General features: G+C 32.9%; 3 protein-coding genes and 1 long non-coding RNA gene across 4 annotated transcripts; 1 reads left to right on the forward strand and 3 right to left on the reverse strand.

Moving 5' to 3' along the window:
• Nucleotides 1-202: 202 nt before the first annotated feature.
• Nucleotides 203-3,168, reverse strand: LOC116767893 (polyubiquitin-C). The gene is made up of 2 exons (XM_032658414.2): nucleotides 3,007-3,168; nucleotides 203-2,835 (listed from the first exon to the last, which is right to left on the reverse strand). Exon 2 carries the CDS (start codon nucleotides 2,825-2,827, stop codon nucleotides 314-316), a length of 2,514 nt encoding a protein of 837 aa, XP_032514305.2. The 5' UTR covers nucleotides 2,828-2,835; nucleotides 3,007-3,168; the 3' UTR covers nucleotides 203-313.
• A 995-nt stretch (nucleotides 3,169-4,163) lies between these two features.
• LOC116767935 (ras GTPase-activating protein 1) lies at nucleotides 4,164-18,832 on the forward strand. Its single transcript, XM_061523495.1, has 20 exons — nucleotides 4,164-4,320; nucleotides 4,414-4,527; nucleotides 5,098-5,170; nucleotides 5,266-5,419; nucleotides 5,540-5,664; nucleotides 9,223-9,378; nucleotides 9,523-9,709; nucleotides 10,650-10,943; nucleotides 11,247-11,417; nucleotides 11,889-12,064; nucleotides 12,329-12,401; nucleotides 12,485-12,603; nucleotides 12,982-13,112; nucleotides 13,668-13,837; nucleotides 14,238-14,366; nucleotides 14,479-14,608; nucleotides 15,382-15,536; nucleotides 15,918-16,050; nucleotides 16,279-16,452; nucleotides 16,871-18,832. The coding sequence occupies exons 1-19, from the start codon at nucleotides 4,164-4,166 to the stop codon at nucleotides 16,428-16,430; spliced, it is 2,799 nt and encodes a 932-aa protein (XP_061379479.1). The 3' UTR covers nucleotides 16,431-16,452; nucleotides 16,871-18,832.
• LOC133319369 (uncharacterized) lies at nucleotides 4,167-6,851 on the reverse strand. The gene is made up of 2 exons (XR_009753005.1): nucleotides 6,669-6,851; nucleotides 4,167-5,402 (listed from the first exon to the last, which is right to left on the reverse strand). It is a non-coding gene; the product is annotated as an uncharacterized LOC133319369 (long non-coding RNA).
• On the reverse strand, nucleotides 18,825-20,165 carry LOC116767979 (protein kish-A). The gene is made up of 3 exons (XM_032658584.2): nucleotides 20,007-20,165; nucleotides 19,830-19,939; nucleotides 18,825-18,990 (listed from the first exon to the last, which is right to left on the reverse strand). The coding sequence occupies exons 1-3, from the start codon at nucleotides 20,007-20,009 to the stop codon at nucleotides 18,885-18,887; spliced, it is 219 nt and encodes a 72-aa protein (XP_032514475.1). The 5' UTR covers nucleotides 20,010-20,165; the 3' UTR covers nucleotides 18,825-18,884.
• Nucleotides 20,166-20,468: the final 303 nt, after the last annotated feature.

The raw sequence follows: 20,468 nt of genomic DNA on the forward strand, positions 1-20,468 counted from the left end.
ATGTAACCAGTTATTGATAACAAAAACAGTAAAAGTAAATGCAGAATTTCATAACTGGAACAAGGCTTAAATAAAAACATGAATACGTACAAGGGAAAAATAAAAATGGTTCCCTAATAATTTATTTCGAAATATATATTTGTAGTTAAAATCTATTATAGAATAAAGAAGACTAAAATATCAATAAAATAAAAATAGAAAGTCGTTCAGAAGGAAATCGTTTATTGCATGTCGAAATTGGAATGGTTACATGAATCTGAATAATTGATTGAATATTAATACTGCAAAGGATATTAATTGAATAAATTATTATTCAAATACCGCCTCTGAGACGGAGAACTAAATGCAAGGTAGACTCCTTCTGGATGTTGTAGTCAGAAAGTGTACGGCCGTCTTCCAGCTGCTTACCAGCAAAGATCAGACGCTGTTGGTCTGGAGGGATGCCTTCCTTGTCTTGGATTTTTGCCTTTACATTCTCTATGGTGTCGGAGGGTTCGACTTCTAGGGTGATGGTTTTGCCAGTCAAGGTCTTGACGAAGATCTGCATACCACCACGCAATCGTAGTACGAGATGGAGTGTCGATTCCTTCTGGATGTTGTAGTCAGAAAGTGTACGGCCGTCTTCCAGCTGCTTACCAGCAAAGATCAGACGCTGTTGGTCTGGAGGGATGCCTTCCTTGTCTTGGATTTTCGCCTTTACATTCTCTATGGTGTCGGAGGGTTCGACTTCCAGGGTGATGGTTTTGCCAGTCAAGGTCTTGACGAAGATCTGCATACCACCACGCAATCGTAGTACGAGATGGAGTGTCGATTCCTTCTGGATGTTGTAGTCAGAAAGTGTACGGCCGTCTTCCAGCTGCTTACCAGCAAAGATCAGACGCTGTTGGTCTGGAGGGATGCCTTCCTTGTCTTGGATTTTCGCCTTTACATTCTCTATGGTGTCGGAGGGTTCGACTTCCAGGGTGATGGTTTTGCCAGTCAAGGTCTTGACGAAGATCTGCATACCACCACGCAATCGTAGTACGAGATGGAGTGTCGATTCCTTCTGGATGTTGTAGTCAGAAAGTGTACGGCCGTCTTCCAGCTGCTTACCGGCAAAGATCAGACGCTGTTGGTCGGGAGGGATGCCTTCCTTGTCTTGGATTTTCGCCTTTACATTCTCAATTGTGTCCGAAGGTTCGACTTCTAGTGTGATGGTTTTGCCAGTCAAGGTCTTGACGAAGATCTGCATACCACCACGCAATCGTAGTACGAGATGGAGTGTCGATTCCTTCTGGATGTTGTAGTCAGAAAGTGTACGGCCGTCTTCCAGCTGCTTACCGGCAAAGATCAGACGCTGTTGGTCGGGAGGGATGCCTTCCTTGTCTTGGATTTTCGCCTTTACATTCTCAATTGTGTCCGAAGGTTCGACTTCTAGTGTGATGGTTTTGCCAGTCAAGGTCTTGACGAAGATCTGCATACCACCACGCAATCGTAGTACGAGATGGAGTGTCGATTCCTTCTGGATGTTGTAGTCAGAAAGTGTACGGCCGTCTTCCAGCTGCTTACCAGCAAAGATCAGACGCTGTTGGTCTGGAGGGATGCCTTCCTTGTCTTGGATTTTCGCCTTTACATTCTCAATTGTGTCTGAAGGTTCGACTTCTAGTGTGATGGTTTTTCCAGTCAAGGTCTTGACGAAGATCTGCATACCACCACGCAATCGTAGTACGAGATGGAGTGTCGATTCCTTCTGGATGTTGTAGTCAGAAAGTGTACGGCCGTCTTCCAGCTGCTTACCAGCAAAGATCAGACGCTGTTGGTCTGGAGGGATGCCTTCCTTGTCTTGGATTTTTGCCTTTACATTCTCTATGGTGTCGGAGGGTTCGACTTCCAGGGTGATGGTTTTGCCAGTCAAGGTCTTGACGAAGATCTGCATACCACCACGCAATCGTAGTACGAGATGGAGTGTCGATTCCTTCTGGATGTTGTAGTCAGAAAGTGTACGGCCGTCTTCCAGCTGCTTACCAGCAAAGATCAGACGCTGTTGGTCTGGAGGGATGCCTTCCTTGTCTTGGATTTTCGCCTTTACATTCTCAATTGTGTCGGAAGGTTCGACTTCTAGTGTGATGGTTTTGCCAGTCAAGGTCTTGACGAAGATCTGCATACCACCACGCAGACGTAGTACGAGATGGAGTGTCGATTCCTTCTGGATGTTGTAGTCAGAAAGTGTACGGCCGTCTTCCAGCTGCTTACCAGCAAAGATCAGACGCTGTTGGTCGGGAGGGATACCTTCTTTGTCTTGGATTTTCGCTTTTACATTCTCAATTGTGTCTGAAGGTTCGACTTCTAGGGTGATGGTTTTGCCAGTCAAGGTCTTGACGAAGATCTGCATACCACCACGCAATCGTAGTACGAGATGGAGTGTAGATTCCTTCTGGATGTTGTAGTCGGAGAGAGTACGACCATCTTCTAATTGTTTACCAGCGAAAATCAAACGTTGTTGATCTGGGGGGATGCCTTCCTTGTCTTGGATTTTAGCCTTCACGTTTTCAATAGTATCAGAAGGCTCTACCTCTAACGTTATAGTTTTACCCGTAAGGGTTTTAACAAAGATCTGCATACCTCCGCGAAGACGCAAAACAAGATGGAGAGTAGACTCTTTTTGAATGTTGTAATCGGAAAGAGTACGTCCATCCTCCAATTGTTTTCCTGCAAAGATCAATCGTTGCTGATCTGGTGGGATTCCCTCTTTGTCTTGAATTTTGGCTTTAACATTTTCAATAGTATCCGAAGGTTCGACTTCCAAAGTTATGGTCTTTCCAGTAAGCGTTTTTACAAAAATCTGCATTTTGATATCTGTAAAACGGAAATTTTACTTTTAATTTGGCATATATTAATGTTATGAATATAAAGTCAAAAGAATTTAAGACAAAGAACAAAGATATTGTTCACAAAATGGCGTCGTCCTAAATTCTGATTCGTGACGCAAAAATGCTGTGCGCAATAGTTTTAATGCGTAATGCTTACCTATCAAGTAAAATTGAATTTGGAAATTAACTTAATCTATATATCGCTTTTAAGAACTGTTTACTGTGCTCTATATTAAAAACAGAACTCAACACTAGAAACTACGTAAAAACTGAATATCACAATGAATAACCACTGTCTCGAGAAAAAACTAATAACAGTGTTTTCCTGTAGCGTCACAGTATTTAAAGAAGTAAACCATAGACAATCCTATCCCATTCTCTTTGCCGATAATGACTTGCATATTAGACACATTCCAATTTTTTTTACTTTTATTAAATGTTAGGTTTTCCGATTCAATTATTATAATATTTAAAGAAAAATTAGCAATGTTTAAAATAATAAGTTAATATTTTAAAATACACGGGAAATAAAATGAAATGGGTTAAACTTATAAATTTATGATATCTGTTAAATATAATATAAGATTATTAAAAAAATATTTACCTATATTACCAAATATTTTCACTAGGAACATAATTTTATAAAAAAAAAACAATATTTAAAACCAATTTATGTTCAGTTAGTTTATATTATTGTTGAAATAGATAGTCCTTCTTTTAATACTTCAAAACTTCTGTATGGTTTTATTTCCCTTCAACTTACTATATTATTCAATTTGATTCAATAAGTTTCTAATTTCTAGATTCGTTTTTTTTTTCTTACTCAACTCATGTCCAAAATAAAACTTAACTTAATTTACTGTATTCTTATATACACGCCAACAATATTATAATACTATATCTTAATATTAGCTTTTATTATCACGATTATGGCAATGTTATTATAATAATGTCAAAAATAATTCTAAATCACAATTTTCATTGCATCTGTGTATTGTGATTTGTGATTGAAAGACCGATTATGGGACGGGCGTATTGATGTGATTAAATAAACTTTTTAGTACTAAACATTTAATCCGGTTTAGCTGACGTTATTTTGCATCTGTATGTTTTATATAGTGTGTAGGAAGTAATTTAAAACAATCCAGTAATATAAAGAGTGTAACCCGCATTTGTGACTTATATTTTATTTTGTTTATATAGTAAACATTAAGATATCGTTTAGAAATTGACGGTTGTCGATGTATAATGTACCAGTCATTGTATTTTAAAACACTATAATAATCTTGCATAAATTTACAATTTTGATATAAAATGGCTGATCTAATTCGAGCTATGGGAGCGCCTATAGGACCCCCTATAAAGGATAAGCTGGGATCTCCGTCTACTGAATCCGAGGATGGGGGTGGTGATATTGCAGAATTAACTGCAGATTTGGAATTGGATGAAGCTGATGGACCAAGCACTAATGGTATTATTAATATTACTTAGATAATCCTTGTTTATATCATTATAATCTGGAGCCCATTCTACCATAGTAAAAACTTTAAATTTATTCATGCAGGGGAGCGTCAAGCAGTACTAGCTCCACCTGAGACCGAGTGGTATCATGGTCGCTTGGACAGATACACATCAGAAGAACGTCTCTGGGCTGCTGGAAAACATGGCAGCTATTTAGGTATGATTAAAAATATCTTCAGAATATAGCTTTTTACCTCACTTATATATTTCAAACTCCATATAACTTCTTCCTTAAAGAAGTTTTTCCTTCAAGATTATTAATAATTAAGAAAGTTATGTTCTTAGTAATGGATTACATCTTATAGTGATTACAAAATGTTAACAAAGAAGAATAAAAATGTTTCCCAGTGCATTCTTAATAGTAATGAAAATGGAAAGTTCCTATAAAAAGTACTCTATTGTCATGCAAGTTGCTACATATTTTAATGAGTGTCAATGAGCTTGCCAATGTATTTTTATATGATAAATACATTATTGTGTGGCAAATAAGAACATGTGCTGTAACAATGTCTGCACAAAACATTATTCGTGGTTATTATAATAACATTTTGGAGAATTCATTTACAAAATATTTGATATTAATATACTACTAGTATTACATTATGAAGATTTTTACAAAAATTACTAATAAATTATTCAGTATCAATTGTTTAATCTATTCTTATCTTATAAACTTTAGCAAAATAAGTATGAATCATACAACAACTTAGCTTTAATTTTGTTTTAGTACGTGAAAGTGATCGTAAGCCAGGATCATATGTGTTAAGTTATTTGGGACGGACTGGAATCAATCATTTCAGGTAGTTACACTGTGAACTGTCTTTTAAATATATTTAACTCACATTAACATGAGCATATGATAAAGAAAATGTATACTGATATTTTGTTTATATAGAATAACTGCAGTATGCGGTGATTACTACATTGGTGGTCGTCAGTTTGACTCCCTGACCGAGCTGGTTGGTTTTTATAGCCATTGCTCTGATTTGTTAAAGCGTGAGCGTTTACTTGAACCGGTGCCTCCGCCTGAACCTGTTAATGATAAAAAGGTCTGATTCTATACTGTTTATAGCATTTTTTTACGTCGTTTGTTATATGGGTATCATCAAAACATTATTTATTCTGTGGTAATATTAAATACTTTTTGATAATTTCGTTATTGTTTTTAGAGGGTAGTGGCCATTCTGCCTTACACCAAAATGCCGGACACTGATGAATTAACTTTCCAAAAGGGTGATATCTTCTTTGTGCATAATGATATGGGTGATGGCTGGTTGTGGGTCACTGCACATCGGTAAGTACATATTTTATCATTAAATTGTAATCAAAACATGTTGTTTGTCCACATACAATTTGTTTGTCTGTCTAATTTCTTTGGGTAAAACAATATTTTTACTACCTTAAAAATATGATGGTTAAAAAATTAAAAAAAACTGAAATAAAAGTGAGTTAAATCTAACTAATATAGTCAAATGTGTACATGTGATAATCTTAGATATCAGTGACCTTGTCATATAAAAGATTCTTAGAATGTACACAATATATATATATATATATATGTATATAAAATAAATTATTTTTAATTTTAAATACAGTGTAGTATAAGTTTTTATAAAAAAAAGTGAGGCTACTTTACTGCAAATTACTTTACTGGAAATATATAAAACTAACTCAATTCTTAACATCACATACTCAGGTGATTATGACTCCAATGAGGTCTCATGTTTAAAATTCTTAAAATATTTACATGACTCATTTAATCTGTGAAATAATTACGCATAATGAAATTTCATAAACTGGAAATCTGTTTCTATAACATCAAATAATATAAGTAAATATGTTCATCATTCATCTGTTAAATGTGAATATGTAAAGGAAAATTATATATTCAAAACAAAGAATATGTCATAGTTAAAAACTTAAAGTGCTACAAACAATAATGCGGTCACAAAGGATGCTTTATATAAAAATTACTGTGTCAGTTTACTGTAAGTAATAGTTAACAATGAACAATTATGTGTTGCATTATGTTGTGCTTTCAACTATTAAAGCAAATGAGATCTCATGAACATGCAGAACTTAGTTTGAACCATGTCGCAAGAATGTTATATTGCATTAATAGCATGTGTAGTGCTTTTAATAATCATTTATAATGTCTACGTTAGCAAGATTACAGAAATAAAATAATATAACCTAAATGTTTAACAAGCATAACATGTATTTAGTGAATAGATCATATCTTACTGACGTTTTTGAAACAGGATATATGAAATAAAACCTTTGCGTTGATCAACTCACACTAGTCTTTGCATGCGGCTTAGAAAACTGCACGGAATTTCGGGATATATCACACCCTACGTCCTTTTCCGTTGTCTAAGTTAAATTACTGTAAAGTTGCACCAAAATCCGTCAAGTAGTTTTTGTGTGAAAGAGCCACAAGCATTCATATTACAAACTCTCGTATTTATGATACCAGTAGGATGTGCCTTTAACTGTTTTACATTTAATCCGGTGTTATATATGTCATTTAAGTATACATGTGTATGTTTATGATAAAACCTTGGCTGTGACACATACTTAATATTCATCTAATTAGCTTCGTAACTGACGGTGCTTTTCAAGGCCGATAGTGAAATTATGGAGGTTTATAGTTCGCTTTAATTGACTTTTTTTTCTTCATGCATTCTAAATTTAAATCTGTAATAAGATTGCGAAGTACATTCTAGTATGCGTTTTATGTAACTTAATTTAGTGTAACATTGGCTTTTAACAACGGCTCTTCTTTTTTTTTTTTAAGTTTTCGAATGCATTGATTTAAAAATTGTACTAAAAAAAGCTTTACTGTAACTGTGATTAGATTTTAGAATTTAATAACAGTTCATGCGCATTACGCCCTCATACGATCTTTCGTATTTTATATTATTAATAGAGCTGACCATTATTCGAGTTTTTCAACGTTAACAGTACTGTTATTTGTTGTTAAAGGGAAATAATTAGTTATTATTTTTTTATTTAAATAACTAATACTTTTAGTTTTATTTCAATTAACAATTGCGAAAGTGTTAGAACTCGTAATTAATTCATTATAATACTTTTTTTTCCTATTTTCACTAAACTTGATTTTTATAATATGGTATATTTATTAAGTATATTGATTAAAAATATTTCTAAACAAATAAATCATCAGGTATCTATTATAAAAATATATGTATATCATAAAGGGTTTTTGCCATGAGTTCATTTAGGATAAATGGATTTAAGTCTAGACGGTTGACGCTTTATCGGTTTCATTTAAACAGTAATCTGTACGTCGACGAGCACTCTGTATATACTTACATACAATTTTATATGAAGAAGCCTTGTGTTTCGAATCAATAGTTGTGTATTGTACCGCTACAACTCGTAAAGCCTCCTAAGTTTTAAGTAGACAGTAACCATGAAGGTTTTATTTTTATTTCAACTATCTTACTTTTCATATTACTATTTTTAATTAGATGTTACTGATGTCGTAAATGCAAAAGTTGTGTTCGTTTGTTAATCAATCAAGTAAGAACTAACGATTGTTACTATAGGTGAAATATTCTGTTAAGGTAGCTTAAAATTTTGAGTAAAAGTTATTATTTTTATCTCATAATTCTCTTAATTGAAGACCTCAAGAGATAATTACGTATACGCAGACAAAGTCGGCAGTAAAATTTAGTTCTTAATATAATATTTTTATATTTTACACGTAATTTATTTATTTTCCTTAAACACTAACGAATATACTCTATTAATTATTACCAATTGTTATTTTGAACCGAGTATGTACTTGGTTATTTTTAAACTGGTCTTGTGATTCCCATCCTTAATTACCCGTGAGGTCATGGCAGGTCAAGTAGAACTGTCAAGGTAGGGTGACCACAAGGTCCCCTATATTAGGTGCCGAACTAGACAATATAATCAAAACACTCATGAGTAAAATGCAAAGTAGGTTTGTTTGTTTGTTTTCTCGTTGCTCCTAAACTGTTGTAATGTAATTAAAATTTGATAAAATATTAAAGTCAGAGAAGATGAATTTTAGTGCATGGACAAAAAGATATTATACGAGAAAACAAAAACCAGCAGAAGTTGCAGGCAAATACTAGTATATATTTACTTATAATATGAACAATGTCTAATTATATTTTAATTAATCAAGTATTATTTATTAAAGAATATGTTAAAGTTTTCCTCACAAATTAATATATACAATAAATATCTTATACTTGTAAGGATGAATAATAATTTAAATATTGAGATCTAAGATTTTCGCGAGTTTTATTCATTTTAATTTAAATATTTTTAACATCAAAATTTCACCTTGAGTAAAATAACTCATTACTTTTCCAACTTTTTTTGAATGTTTTTAGATCTAAAGGTAATTTAACTTTGTCTATTGGTACTATTTCTTAGTTTCTAAAAAGTTTTTATTCAAGTATTATTTCCATAAAAATTTAATGTAGTTTTTTATTTAAAATAATTATCAAAATATTTCAGACTCTTGCTTTAATGTTTTTTCTTAAAGAGGCGGTGCAATAATAACAAGTAAAATAAAAATTAGTGGGCTTTAGAAAATATCACTGAGCACTCAAGTAAACCTTTCTTAGCTGAAATCTAATTAGCTTTGACAGAAATGAAACACGTGCTCAAATCTGTGCACACACCAGTGATCAAATGTATGCACACAACTGTGCTCTCTTTTTCTATCTTCACTTCATTAATTTATATCATCCTCTTAACTCTCTGTACCGTTTTACGCAAGTGTGCTTCAAGAAGTTTTGCTATCAGGATAACAATTGAATATTAATACATGATGCAATGTGTGTTATAGGACGGGTGAACAAGGAATGATCTTTAGGGAGCTGGTGGAGGACCTGGATCCATCCATCGACCCAAACACCGTATTCTCCTGGTTTCATCCCAATTGTACCAAGAGTGAAGCCGTTGATATGCTGGTCAAGGCTGGACCAGGAAGCTTTCTTGTCAGGTTAGTTACGTTTAGAAATGCTAACTAATTGAATGGTTAAGGTCTGTTAGTATGTATGGCTTTTTCCTTCAAGAATAAATAAACAAAGTTCTGTTGTTGGTATGATTTTGATATTTTGAAATAACAAGCATAATGTTCTTACAGGCCTTCAGACAATTCCCCGGGGGATTACTCCTTGTTCTTCCACATCAACAATCAGATACAGAGGTTCAGGATAGAGAAGAAGGGCGTGAGGTATTTGATGGGAGGCAGGACTTTTGAGTGTCTGGACGCGGTCATCAACAGATACAGGAAGGAACAGATTGTGGAGGGACACACTTTGGGACAACCTGTGAGTATAGCAGTTTGAGACATTCATACATCCATATAGATGTGTGCATGTTACATGTATGTATGTGTTTCTGTAGTGCATGGACAGTTATGAATAATTAAAGAATAGGCGAGAATTGACACAGGTAAAAAAGGTTATGAGTTTTTTCAAAGGCTATCTGTATATTTAATAAAAATGAATGTTTGTAACTAAACAAAAAGCAGTTTGAGGCTTGAAGTTTTGAGTTTTAGAATCTTGCAAATAGGAAAATTCAAGTATTACAATACTTATCGTGCAATTTTAATGAACGAAAGAAAAAGAATTTAAAAATATAAAAAAAGTAGCATTTTTCGGATTACTACGCGTATTTTATTATTTTAAAAAATACATACTCCCGACGTTTCGGTTACTTTGCAGCCACCGTGATCACGGGCTGACGAGATGTGAATGACTGTCAGTTGGTGTATTATATAAATATTTCGTAATAATTGATGTAAGGACATGGAAAAAATATCTGCTTCACCGACATCATTCAGCTTTAGTTTCATTTTATTTCCGGTCTTCATAATTATAAATACAGACCGTACCTAAACTAATATACCTTTAAACCTTGACTATTAGTGTTAGGCTCATTTATCTAGTAAGAGCCTATCCATTAAGTATTTTTTCTCTGTAACTATAATTAAGTAAATTTATAGAACTTTTGTCTCTGAAGAACATCTTGGCAATGCTGTTGCATAAACGACAAACATTAAATACTACACTCCTGACTATGTATATGTTATGTACATATATGTAGTAAGGGGAGTGTAGACTATAGATTATCACTAGGCATTTTTTTGTCTCTAGCCATGTTTAATTATGTTTAGACATCATAACTTGTGTTTTTCTGAGCATATTATTGTGATGCTTTGGTTTTCAGTCAGAACTATCCTATAATACATCTCTCCATGTGTTTCAGTTGATCGCCGAAGGTCACGTGATAGAGCCGCAGCAGAACACCACTGGAGCGGCAGCGGAAAAGATCTACGCGACTTTAAGAGAATGCAGAGATCAGATCGGCTTGAAGAAGATGAAGGGTATCAAACATCAAGGTTATCTACACAAGAAATCAGATAAAGCCGCGAAGAAGTGGAAGGCGCTGTACTTCGTGCTCTTGCAAGAAGGAACCGATACCCATTTGTATTTCTATGACTCGCCAAAACGTACCAAACCGAAGGGACTTATTGATTTGTCCTGTGCTTACCTGTACCAGGTGTGTGCTGCTAAAGTGTCATCGAAACACAATGCTCAATGTATTATAAGAATGTGAATTCTTCCAAACAAACTTCTAAAAGACATAAACTACTCTCAACAAATATGAAATATACATTTGTGTTTAACAGAAAAAAAATATATATTAGTTTTAAAAAATATAAGTTTAGCAGGTTTAACATAATTGTCAGTATATAGGAGTTTAGAAAATTTTAAATCGTAGTTATAATTGTACATTTGAAAAATACTTAACCTGTCATTTCGATATTTGACACCTACTTTTTAACACTATAAAACGTTCCAGGTTCACGAGTCTCTATGGGAACGTGAGTTCTGTTTCCAGCTGGTAGAACGCGCGCTGCCTTGCCTCTCAACTCATACCTTCTTGGCCGCTGCTTCAGCTGGAGAATTAAGGGCCTGGCTTGAGGCCTTGAGACCGCTGTGTGTACCGCAACAGGCTAGACATCATTGCAAGGTTAAAAAACCAAGTTAAATTTAGTCAAATATAAACATAGATATGTTGAAATAATAGTTGTAAAGAACTGATCAGTATATCTTCGTGTATTTGTTTCTATTACAATGTTATAAAGTCATTAAGTTCCAACATGGGAATTTTTTTTTTGTGTTAAATGATTCTTAAAACGTTATTACATGTTTGCTTTGCCTACTTTATTTAATTGAATATGAGGTTATATACATCTTATAAGCAAACATACACAGACGATTGTGTATGAACATTTAGTTGCTAGCACAGGTCTCTTGGCTGAGAAAGTTAAGCTAACTACCTTAAAAAAATTAATTTCAATAATGTATATTTTGTTATATAAATATATAATTTTAGTAAATATTAGGTGCCATTGTTTGTAAAATTTGTATTTAATAGTTAAGGCAATACTAGCTATTAATTTTATTTGCATCAATTTTTATTATTATATATTATCTAAAGGTTGCTCGTGTGGTATGGCTGCGTGCTCTCCGCGTCCGTTGTGTGACCGCTCACCGCCTGCCCGCTAGGCTCGCCCCGCGGCCTTACCTACGTCTTGCGTTAGGAGCCGCGCCCGTAGCACGCACTAGGGCCAGACCCTCACCTGATCCGCACTGGGATGATGAGTTTGTTTTCGAGTTAGTACCATTAAGTTATGTGTTTGCAATAGAGACAACCAAAAAAGATAATTTTTGTAAATTAACTTTGTATGTAAGTGGTTTTATAGTGTTTCGGACGACCAAATATTTCATAGTGATATTGGAAATTATTATGACAATTTGTAGCGTTTAAATTTTATGTAACTAAATTGAACCTGCGAATGTCTTCATAAAGACGAAGTAACGTTATACAAAAGTGCTATAAATCATTTTCTATCTAAGTTATGCGTAATTTCGTTTCAGTGACGTACCACCGGATGTAACATCATTTACCATCACCGTGCACAATACCGGAAAGAGAGGGAAAGAATCGGAAGTGTGTTTGGTCTTTTAAATAATTTTAATGTTTATATTTCATTGACATACTTTACGTTATATTGTTATAAATATATGTTTCAGGTAGCCGAACTTACTATTGAACTTGCGAATTTGGCTAATGGCGAAGAAGTGGAAGAGTGGTATCCGCTTGCGGGGATGACGCCTATAGGCGAGTGGGGTTCCTTGAGACTTCGTATAAGGTAAATGATTTTTAACATAACATTTTACCAAAGAAAATATATGAACAAAAAGATTTTTAAGTATGTTACCTTGTTTTCTCATATTACGAAGTCATAAAGACGATATTACGTCACTAATAAACAACGGATAAATAGTTTAGACTGGTTAATATTTGCCAAAACAAATGAAAAACATTAGAATTAGGAGCTTTTCTTATAAGAGAATTCATGTATAACAGATAATAGAACAAAAACAAAAAAAAAACACTGCAACCTGTGGTTATATAGATAGAAAACTGAAACACTAACTAAATATTAATGATATATATTTTTTATAGTTTATTTTTTTATGTTGTTCATGTTACCTGAACTGCACAATGATATAATTTCTTTTTATAGATACATGCAAGAGTTGGTGATGCCTCGTGAGGAGTACAATCCGTTACGCCAACTCCTCCTCGAGCCTGGCTTGCCCGCCGTCAAGGCGCTGGCTGATCTTTGCCGCACGGACAGACAACCTTTGGCCACATGTACATACTTTATTTTTTTTTATAGTAGAGGCGGCAAACGAGCAGACGGCCTTTTGATGGTCAGTAGTCAGCGTCGTCTATGGACTTCCGCAACATAAGATAACCTTGGTTGTTGAGGAAGACGGAGGGGTGGGAATAAGGAGATGGCAAGAAAGGACGGGAACAGGGAAAGGCCAATCGGTTCTCTCACTCATCGGTCGAAACACAACCATTAAAGACTACTTCACGCCGACCTTCCGTGAGAGGGTGGTACTTCCCCCATCGAGCTATAGCTACTTGCCCACAGCTAGGCTCTACCACCTCTATAATTTAAATATTTATTATTATTACATACCCTAAGTTCGCTTTAGTTATTACACATAATTTGAGTGTATCAAAATAAATGTAACAACATACATATGTGCTTTTGATCAATATTATATATTTTACATTTGTATAAAAATGTTTCCTGAACTATCATATCAGAGATATTTCATATCTCTATTATTAAAATACCTTGGAACCTGATAATATATATTTTTATTTTTTACATAAAAATGTATGGTATATCCTCAGCGGTATTACATGCGTTCTCCGAGTGCGGCCGCGGGGCGGAGCTAGCTCGTGAGTTGTCAGCAGCTGAAGTATCTCGTGAGGCTGATCACCGTGCATTGTTCCGAGCCGCTTCCCTCGCTACCGCCGTGCTTGATGAGTTCATGCATGCACTATGCAAGCCATTCCTACAGGTTAGCTGATGAAACATGAACACAGATTACAGTAAGAACCCTCGAAACAGTAATATTGTGTGTAATAAATGCAATACAATCTTCATTAATTAAAAACTTATTAGTTTTGCATGCATAACATATGCACATTAAATTTCTGCTTGTATTGATGAATTATAATTCATCTATCGGCTCTTAAACATGCGAATTTTGGGTAGGTTTATTCGTGTAGGGCTTTATCTAGAATTTATAGTATTTTTTTAATTTTTATAAAAGTAAAGAAAAGTGCTGATATGTGTCTTGTATTCTGCATTAATTTTAATTAATTAAAATTACAAATTAAGGATTTTAAATAGTTTCAATTTTAAAAGTTTAAATTGTTTGTTGTGTGATCATTATAATGTTTGGTATACTATTGCAGGCTGCTATAGCGGAGACGGTACAGAAGTTGATAGATTCAAAACAGTCGGCTGAGTTGAATCCTACAAAGATGGACTCGCCGGATGACGCCTGTAACAACGCTGAGTTCCTGTTGATGATACTCGACCAGGTGTTTATAATGCATATATGTTATAAGAATTGCTTGTGTATATATATATATAATTTAATATATACATTTTGTCACAATTTTCAATCTAATGATATATTTTCTATAACAACAGATAACGCTATCTATCTTCACATCCCCGGAGGCCTGTCCGCGTCCTATTCGGTATCTGTGCGGTTGTTTGCAACGAGCGGCTGTGGCGAAGTGGCCGAATGAACGCTTCGTACGGACAAGAGTTGTGTCCGGTGAGTTAAAAATATATTCTTCAGCTATATGAAACTGACCAAAGATATTTGTTAAAGAATTGTTGAAGCTCTCATGGGGCCTTCCCCAAAATACCTTTATTTTAAAATCAGCTTTTTAAAAAACTTTATTTTAAAAACCTTTATTTTAAAGGTATTTTTGAGAGTTGTCTCACAACTCACTGCTGAGCTCAGAAGGAGCAAGTAACGATAGTGGTGGCAGTTGGCTCTTTGCACTTTTGTTTATATATGCTAACATCTTTAGTAAAGAAGCTCTCCCTTGTCCTGTTTAGAGGGATGAGGTGGTTACTATGGTTTGAGACATGATTCTGGTTAAAAACACTATTACATAAGTGTTGCCAACATATGATTTGATGTCAACTTAAATGACCTAATTATTATACTGAATGTTGAGTTGTTTAAATTGTTCTAGAATTATTTATGAAAGCAAATTTCATTTAATATCGCCTCATTAATGGCATTTTTCTGTATCAATGTTAATACATAGTTCTAATAGAAAAATATTCATGTAGGATTTAAAGTATTTAAATACATATGTAAATAACCTTAATACCCGAATGTAAGAAATTAGTAAAAGAAGTACAAACCGCCGTTGTAAAATGTAATTTTAAATAAATTGTGAGCATTAAGTTTTTGGGGAAAATCTAGGACTTAAAACTTACCTACAACATAATTATAACCATCATAATGAACACTGATGGTTCTTATAATGTTAGTTTTGTAGGACTTACTTAAATAGTGCATTATAATTCCAGGATTTATCTTCCTGCGCCTGATCTGTCCAGCGTTAGTTGAGCCTCGTTCGTGGGGTCTGGTGACGTCAGCGCCGCCGCCTCACGCCCAGCGCTCGTTACTGATGGTGGCTAAATGTCTGCAGAATCTCGCCAATCTCATTGAATTCGGTGCTAAGGTATCACTTGATTCACCTTGAGATTGTTTTCATTGATACTCAGTCCATACATTTTATGTACAGTCCCATCAGTTAGGATAATGAAGGTTTAGTTTATGAAGGAAATCAATTTAGGGTCTTCGATTAAAAATCAAAAGTAGTAAGGATTTTCGTGAATTTTTTTGATGAAATGTATGAGAGGACTTAAATTTTACGAAATTGCGGTGACTAGCCTATTGAAATATTATATTAGTCATTCTAACAAAAATATTATGAGAAATAGTTTTTATGACATTACCTTCAAAATTCACATAGTTATATGTGTTATTTTTTTTAAGCTAATATATATATATATATAAAACTTTTTGCTCAAAATATAATTAATTGTATTTGTAATTTTAGGAGCCGTACATGGAAGTGGTGAATCCGTTTATACTGAAAAACAAAGAGCGTATGGTCGTGTTTCTGGACCAGTTGAGTTCGGTACAAGACCCTGGCAACCCTCCACCGAACTCCAACAATAACTTCGACATAGGTATGTTTACATATAATTATTATTAATATACTCTCAAAGGTAAGCTTTTATAAAAAATTCATTACAAATGTTTAGTACATAGACGTAAACCTAAGTAAAATGTAAATTTATTTGATTCTAATGTATGTATTTGCAAAAGTCTGACATATTTAATGATTAAGGCAAATAGCATTTATGTTTATTTAATATGAAGAATCCGACTTATGTTTTTTATTGTACCATATACAGCAAAGGAGCTAGCAACTATTCATCACATCTGTGTGTCACATTTGGCGGAACTGCAGAACCTGGCCAAGACTCAGACGGCCATCAGGAAGTTGGTCACAGTAACGGAAATGCTCACGAAGCATAAGCATAAATACCTCGAGATGATCAGATAGGATACGCCTTTAAGTAGCACAGGTGAGGAAATTTTAATTATTATCGAAATGAAACTTCTTATGCGACTGCCAAGGTTGCGTTAAACGTTTTACGCTCGGGGGGGGGGGGGGGGGAGAAAAAAGACAGATCGAGAGGGAATGTGTGGCGCTCGAAGGCAAGCGGGCAATCAATTGTGACTTGTAAGTAATGTTAATAAAGTTTGTCTTAAAGAAACATCAAAAATTCCTGAAATATCAATTTCTACCCCTTCCTGTTTTAATTCCAACATTACGAAGTTTCATTTCTTTCGCTCGGAGGGAACTCTACGCCCAATAATTTATTTCCACCAGTTATATCTTTCATAAATATATTATATTTATGGTTATATAAAATATAATTCATGTAAAAAAAATTATCTAACAATCTTTACACTTCTTAAATACATACATTTTTGTTTCAGGGTAAATTGAGGCCGTACAGTGCAGGTAGTTCTCCATCGCGAGACTGAATTAGTCGTATTTGTGTAGTCATTCTTAGCTTTACGTTTATTTCAACGAATACAGACAACAACGTATCGAGAGCCTTGTAGTGCCAAACGTGTATTCGTTATTACTATACTTACATATATATCTTTATTGGACATTTATGTGACTGCCTATTTATAGTATGTTAGTATACAGGCAAGGCACATAACTCTGTTCTTGTCTCGTGACGTGATCACGTACGAGGACTCGGTTACGGTGTCAGCCTGTGTTAGTAGATTATGTTAGAGGCGTATTTATTCTTAGCTTAGGCTGTACGTTGAAATACCAATATCGGGTCAATTGGCTTCAAACACGCGAGATGTGTACTTTTGTAATCGATTTAGTTATAGATTTTGGATATCTTAAGGTACATGTAAGTGTGATTGACGACTGATTGATTAATTAGCGGTGTACCAACGACAGGCGGCCGTCATCCTGTAGGCGGTGTAAGGATACTTTTTTAGAGGCGAGTACAATATTAACGAATGTTTTATAAAATATTAAATTTTTGCAAGGAATTTTTGTATGACCCTTTTGTACTGTTTACATCGCTTCACGCGTGAAAACTTTTCTTATATACAATTTGTTACGTCACATAAAGTATTGATTTTACAATTTTATATTTTAATATCTCATGCTATTTTTAAAATAAGTGTATACGTAGATTATTGTAGCGTTAATTCGATCGTCGATAAACACCAAAAATATCTTAGTGCGATGGGAGCCAGATGTTAGAATACTTTCTGCACCTTTCGATTTATTCTGTGATAAAAACTTCCAGCGTAAAACTAACATTCTACAAACTGCATTTATCACATGTTTTTTTTTTACTTTTTTATACTGTTGCCGCTCTCTTTGATTTCAGGACGTGTGTTCTGTGGATGTCTCAAGTTTATTTTTGTTTTTTATTATTCTCGCTCAAGTTATGAATTTATTTTGTGCCATATATGCTAAGTACTGTCGCCTCGTTTATGTATTATTATATTTGAATGCAGAAATATTGGCAAGTTTTTTTTTTTATACAGAAACTACAAAGTACTTAAAATATTAAACTAACCGCTCAAACCGACCTTTGTCTAGAATACCTCTTTCTTTTCTTTAATCTTAAAAGTATTTTATAATGTACTGCCACACTTAGTTTTTTTTTTCACAAATAAGAAAACCAATATTTTATAATTTAGATTTCAATAGATTCTTTAGATGTATTCCATTGAGTATATACTATCGTTTCAAATATTTAATGTCTTTCAAAAAATTTCATTTAAGTTTTAAAATAAAGTTCTTCACAGACTTTTTTTTCTAAATTACCAACATAGATTTTTTTGTTTCATAAATTTGATATTATTTTTTAAATTAATGGTCTGTGGAGACGTACAATTGACAGATACATATATTTGTTTAATTTTAATGTACAACAGCATTAAGGGGAAACTAATGCCTCAAATTTTATACATGATTTATTTAGCAATAGCTTGTAGGTGTAGATGTGCGTAATTGTTAGTTGTAAAGACTAGACTGATTAATGCTCTACTAGACATTTACATCATACATTTAAATCTTTCATGACATTTCGTTTACATTAAAACTTTGTTTAAAAAAAATAATTTTCTTAATAATTTATTATAAATTTTTCAATTGAATATATATAATTTTTTTCCTTATCAGAAATGTTAGGCAACAATTTTCCATAAAACGTTAATGCTAAATGCGTTTTACTTATAATAATATTTATATGTTTGTTTTGTATCCTTTAAAGTTAAAATGATTAGTGTTGAATTTTTGTGACTGTTTTATTGATATCTATATTACATTGTAATACTAGTATGTACTGTTTTTCATTGAATTTTTATCTGTGCTAGAAATGATGGTTTATAATATAAATAAAAGATATTAAAATAGTGTTTGTTTAATATGTGGATCAGCAGGAATTATGATAATAAAACAATATATCTATGTCAGGAACAGTATTGTGAAGGCCATTATGATACAGCAGGTTGCTACATATGGAGATTTTCTTTCACCGATTCTAGCACACTTCCAGAAAGTGCCGAGGAATCTGAAAGTGATATAAATTATATAAAGCATAAATAAGCTTCTACATTAAAATCCAAAAAAAAAAAAATTTAATCATCAATTTCTTAATGGATACTAAAGTGAGATGAGCAATAGTTAAACAGGATTATTTTAAAAATATCTCCAGTTATCAAAACTTAATAATAAATAACTAATTAACTGAAACTAACTAACTAAAAAGTAAATTAAATAACTAACAATGTAATAACAATGGCCAATCCAACCAAAAGAAAAAAAAACAACTGAGATTTCACAATCATTTTTTTGTAAAAATTAAATATAAAATTTAAATTAACTGAATCTAAAATATCATTTTATTACTCAGATTAATTTGTGTCCATTTAAAACATAGCATTAATTTTAAAACTAGACTTTCTACAACAATTAAGTTTTAATAGTTTTATTCTTTAGTCACTTCATTATACCAATAATGTCATTGATAATTAATTTTTTATTTAATTAAATAAATTGTGAGCTTTTAAAATGATCAAGTGCGGATTTTAACTGTTTAAATTTGTTGTATAATTGTTGTTGATGTGCCATTATTATTTTTGTTTTAAAAGTTAACTAAACTTGGTAAACTCATCTAATTGTTTAGATAATCAAAATTTTAGATTTATCATTAACTTCCGTCTTCTACTAATTCAATGGATGGCAAACATCATTGATCAATGCTGGTGCCTGCATATTTTCTAACAATACAGATTTTATGCAACAATCCACAAGTGAAGTTGAATATCAAGGTTTATAATGCAGTAAGTTTCCAAACAACAATAAATTGAGCTACATTCTTACGATGTTACTGAAGTTATATTAACATACCCAGTTTTGTTACGATCCATTAGACTCGGGAAAAATGACCTTAAGTAGGCACATGTGCATATTAAAAGTAGTATCACGGAGAGTAAACTTTGAAAATTGAAAAGTGCACTCTGTAATTATAACAGGAACTTTATTATTGAATTAACTGGTATCGTATTTTATAAAAAAAATACCTACCATTTTTTTAGAATATTAACCACTTAATTCATAATAATATAAATTTTTCATAAATAAAATTATTTTGACAATATTTAAAGCGAAAAATACAAAAACCTTTTTTTACACCTCTGTTTAGACTTACAAATCGTCAAAATTACTTTCTGACATTGGCAAACGATGTAGAAAACATCAACGTCATCCAAAAATATTTTTTGTCTATTGAATAAATAGTTAAAAAATAAGTCATTTTTTGTATTTTTAGTTTATGTATCATGTTTCAGAGCATTACTAAAAAATTGTAGCATTCGAAATAAAAAAAATCTTTATTCGTAAAATGATAGTGTTATGATGATTATGATTCGTAAGATAGTGTTATGGTTAAAATATAAAGTACTCTATTTTTAAATTATTTATTATTGTTAGGTATATTATTTTTATTATATGTGATATTTCCTTACTTTCATTTAATTTCTTTGAGTT

This window comes from Danaus plexippus, chromosome 19 (assembly GCF_018135715.1).
Source record: "Danaus plexippus chromosome 19, MEX_DaPlex, whole genome shotgun sequence".
Lineage (NCBI taxonomy): Eukaryota > Metazoa > Arthropoda > Insecta > Lepidoptera > Nymphalidae > Danaus > Danaus plexippus.

Coding starts and splice junctions, on each gene's coding strand:
- LOC116767893 (XM_032658414.2), bottom strand. CDS start 2,827: ATGCAGATTTTTGTAAAAACGCTTACTGGAAAGACCATAACTTTGGAA.
- LOC116767935 (XM_061523495.1), top strand. CDS start 4,164: ATGGCTGATCTAATTCGAGCTATGGGAGCGCCTATAGGACCCCCTATA. Junction 12,604..12,981: donor TCCTTGAGACTTCGTATAAG/GTAAATGATTTT, acceptor TTCTTTTTATAG/ATACATGCAAGAGTTGGTGA. Junction 15,537..15,917: donor TCATTGAATTCGGTGCTAAG/GTATCACTTGAT, acceptor TTGTAATTTTAG/GAGCCGTACATGGAAGTGGT.
- LOC116767979 (XM_032658584.2), bottom strand. Junction 18,991..19,829: donor ATGGATCGTAACAAAACTGG/GTATGTTAATAT, acceptor TATCACTTTCAG/ATTCCTCGGCACTTTCTGGA.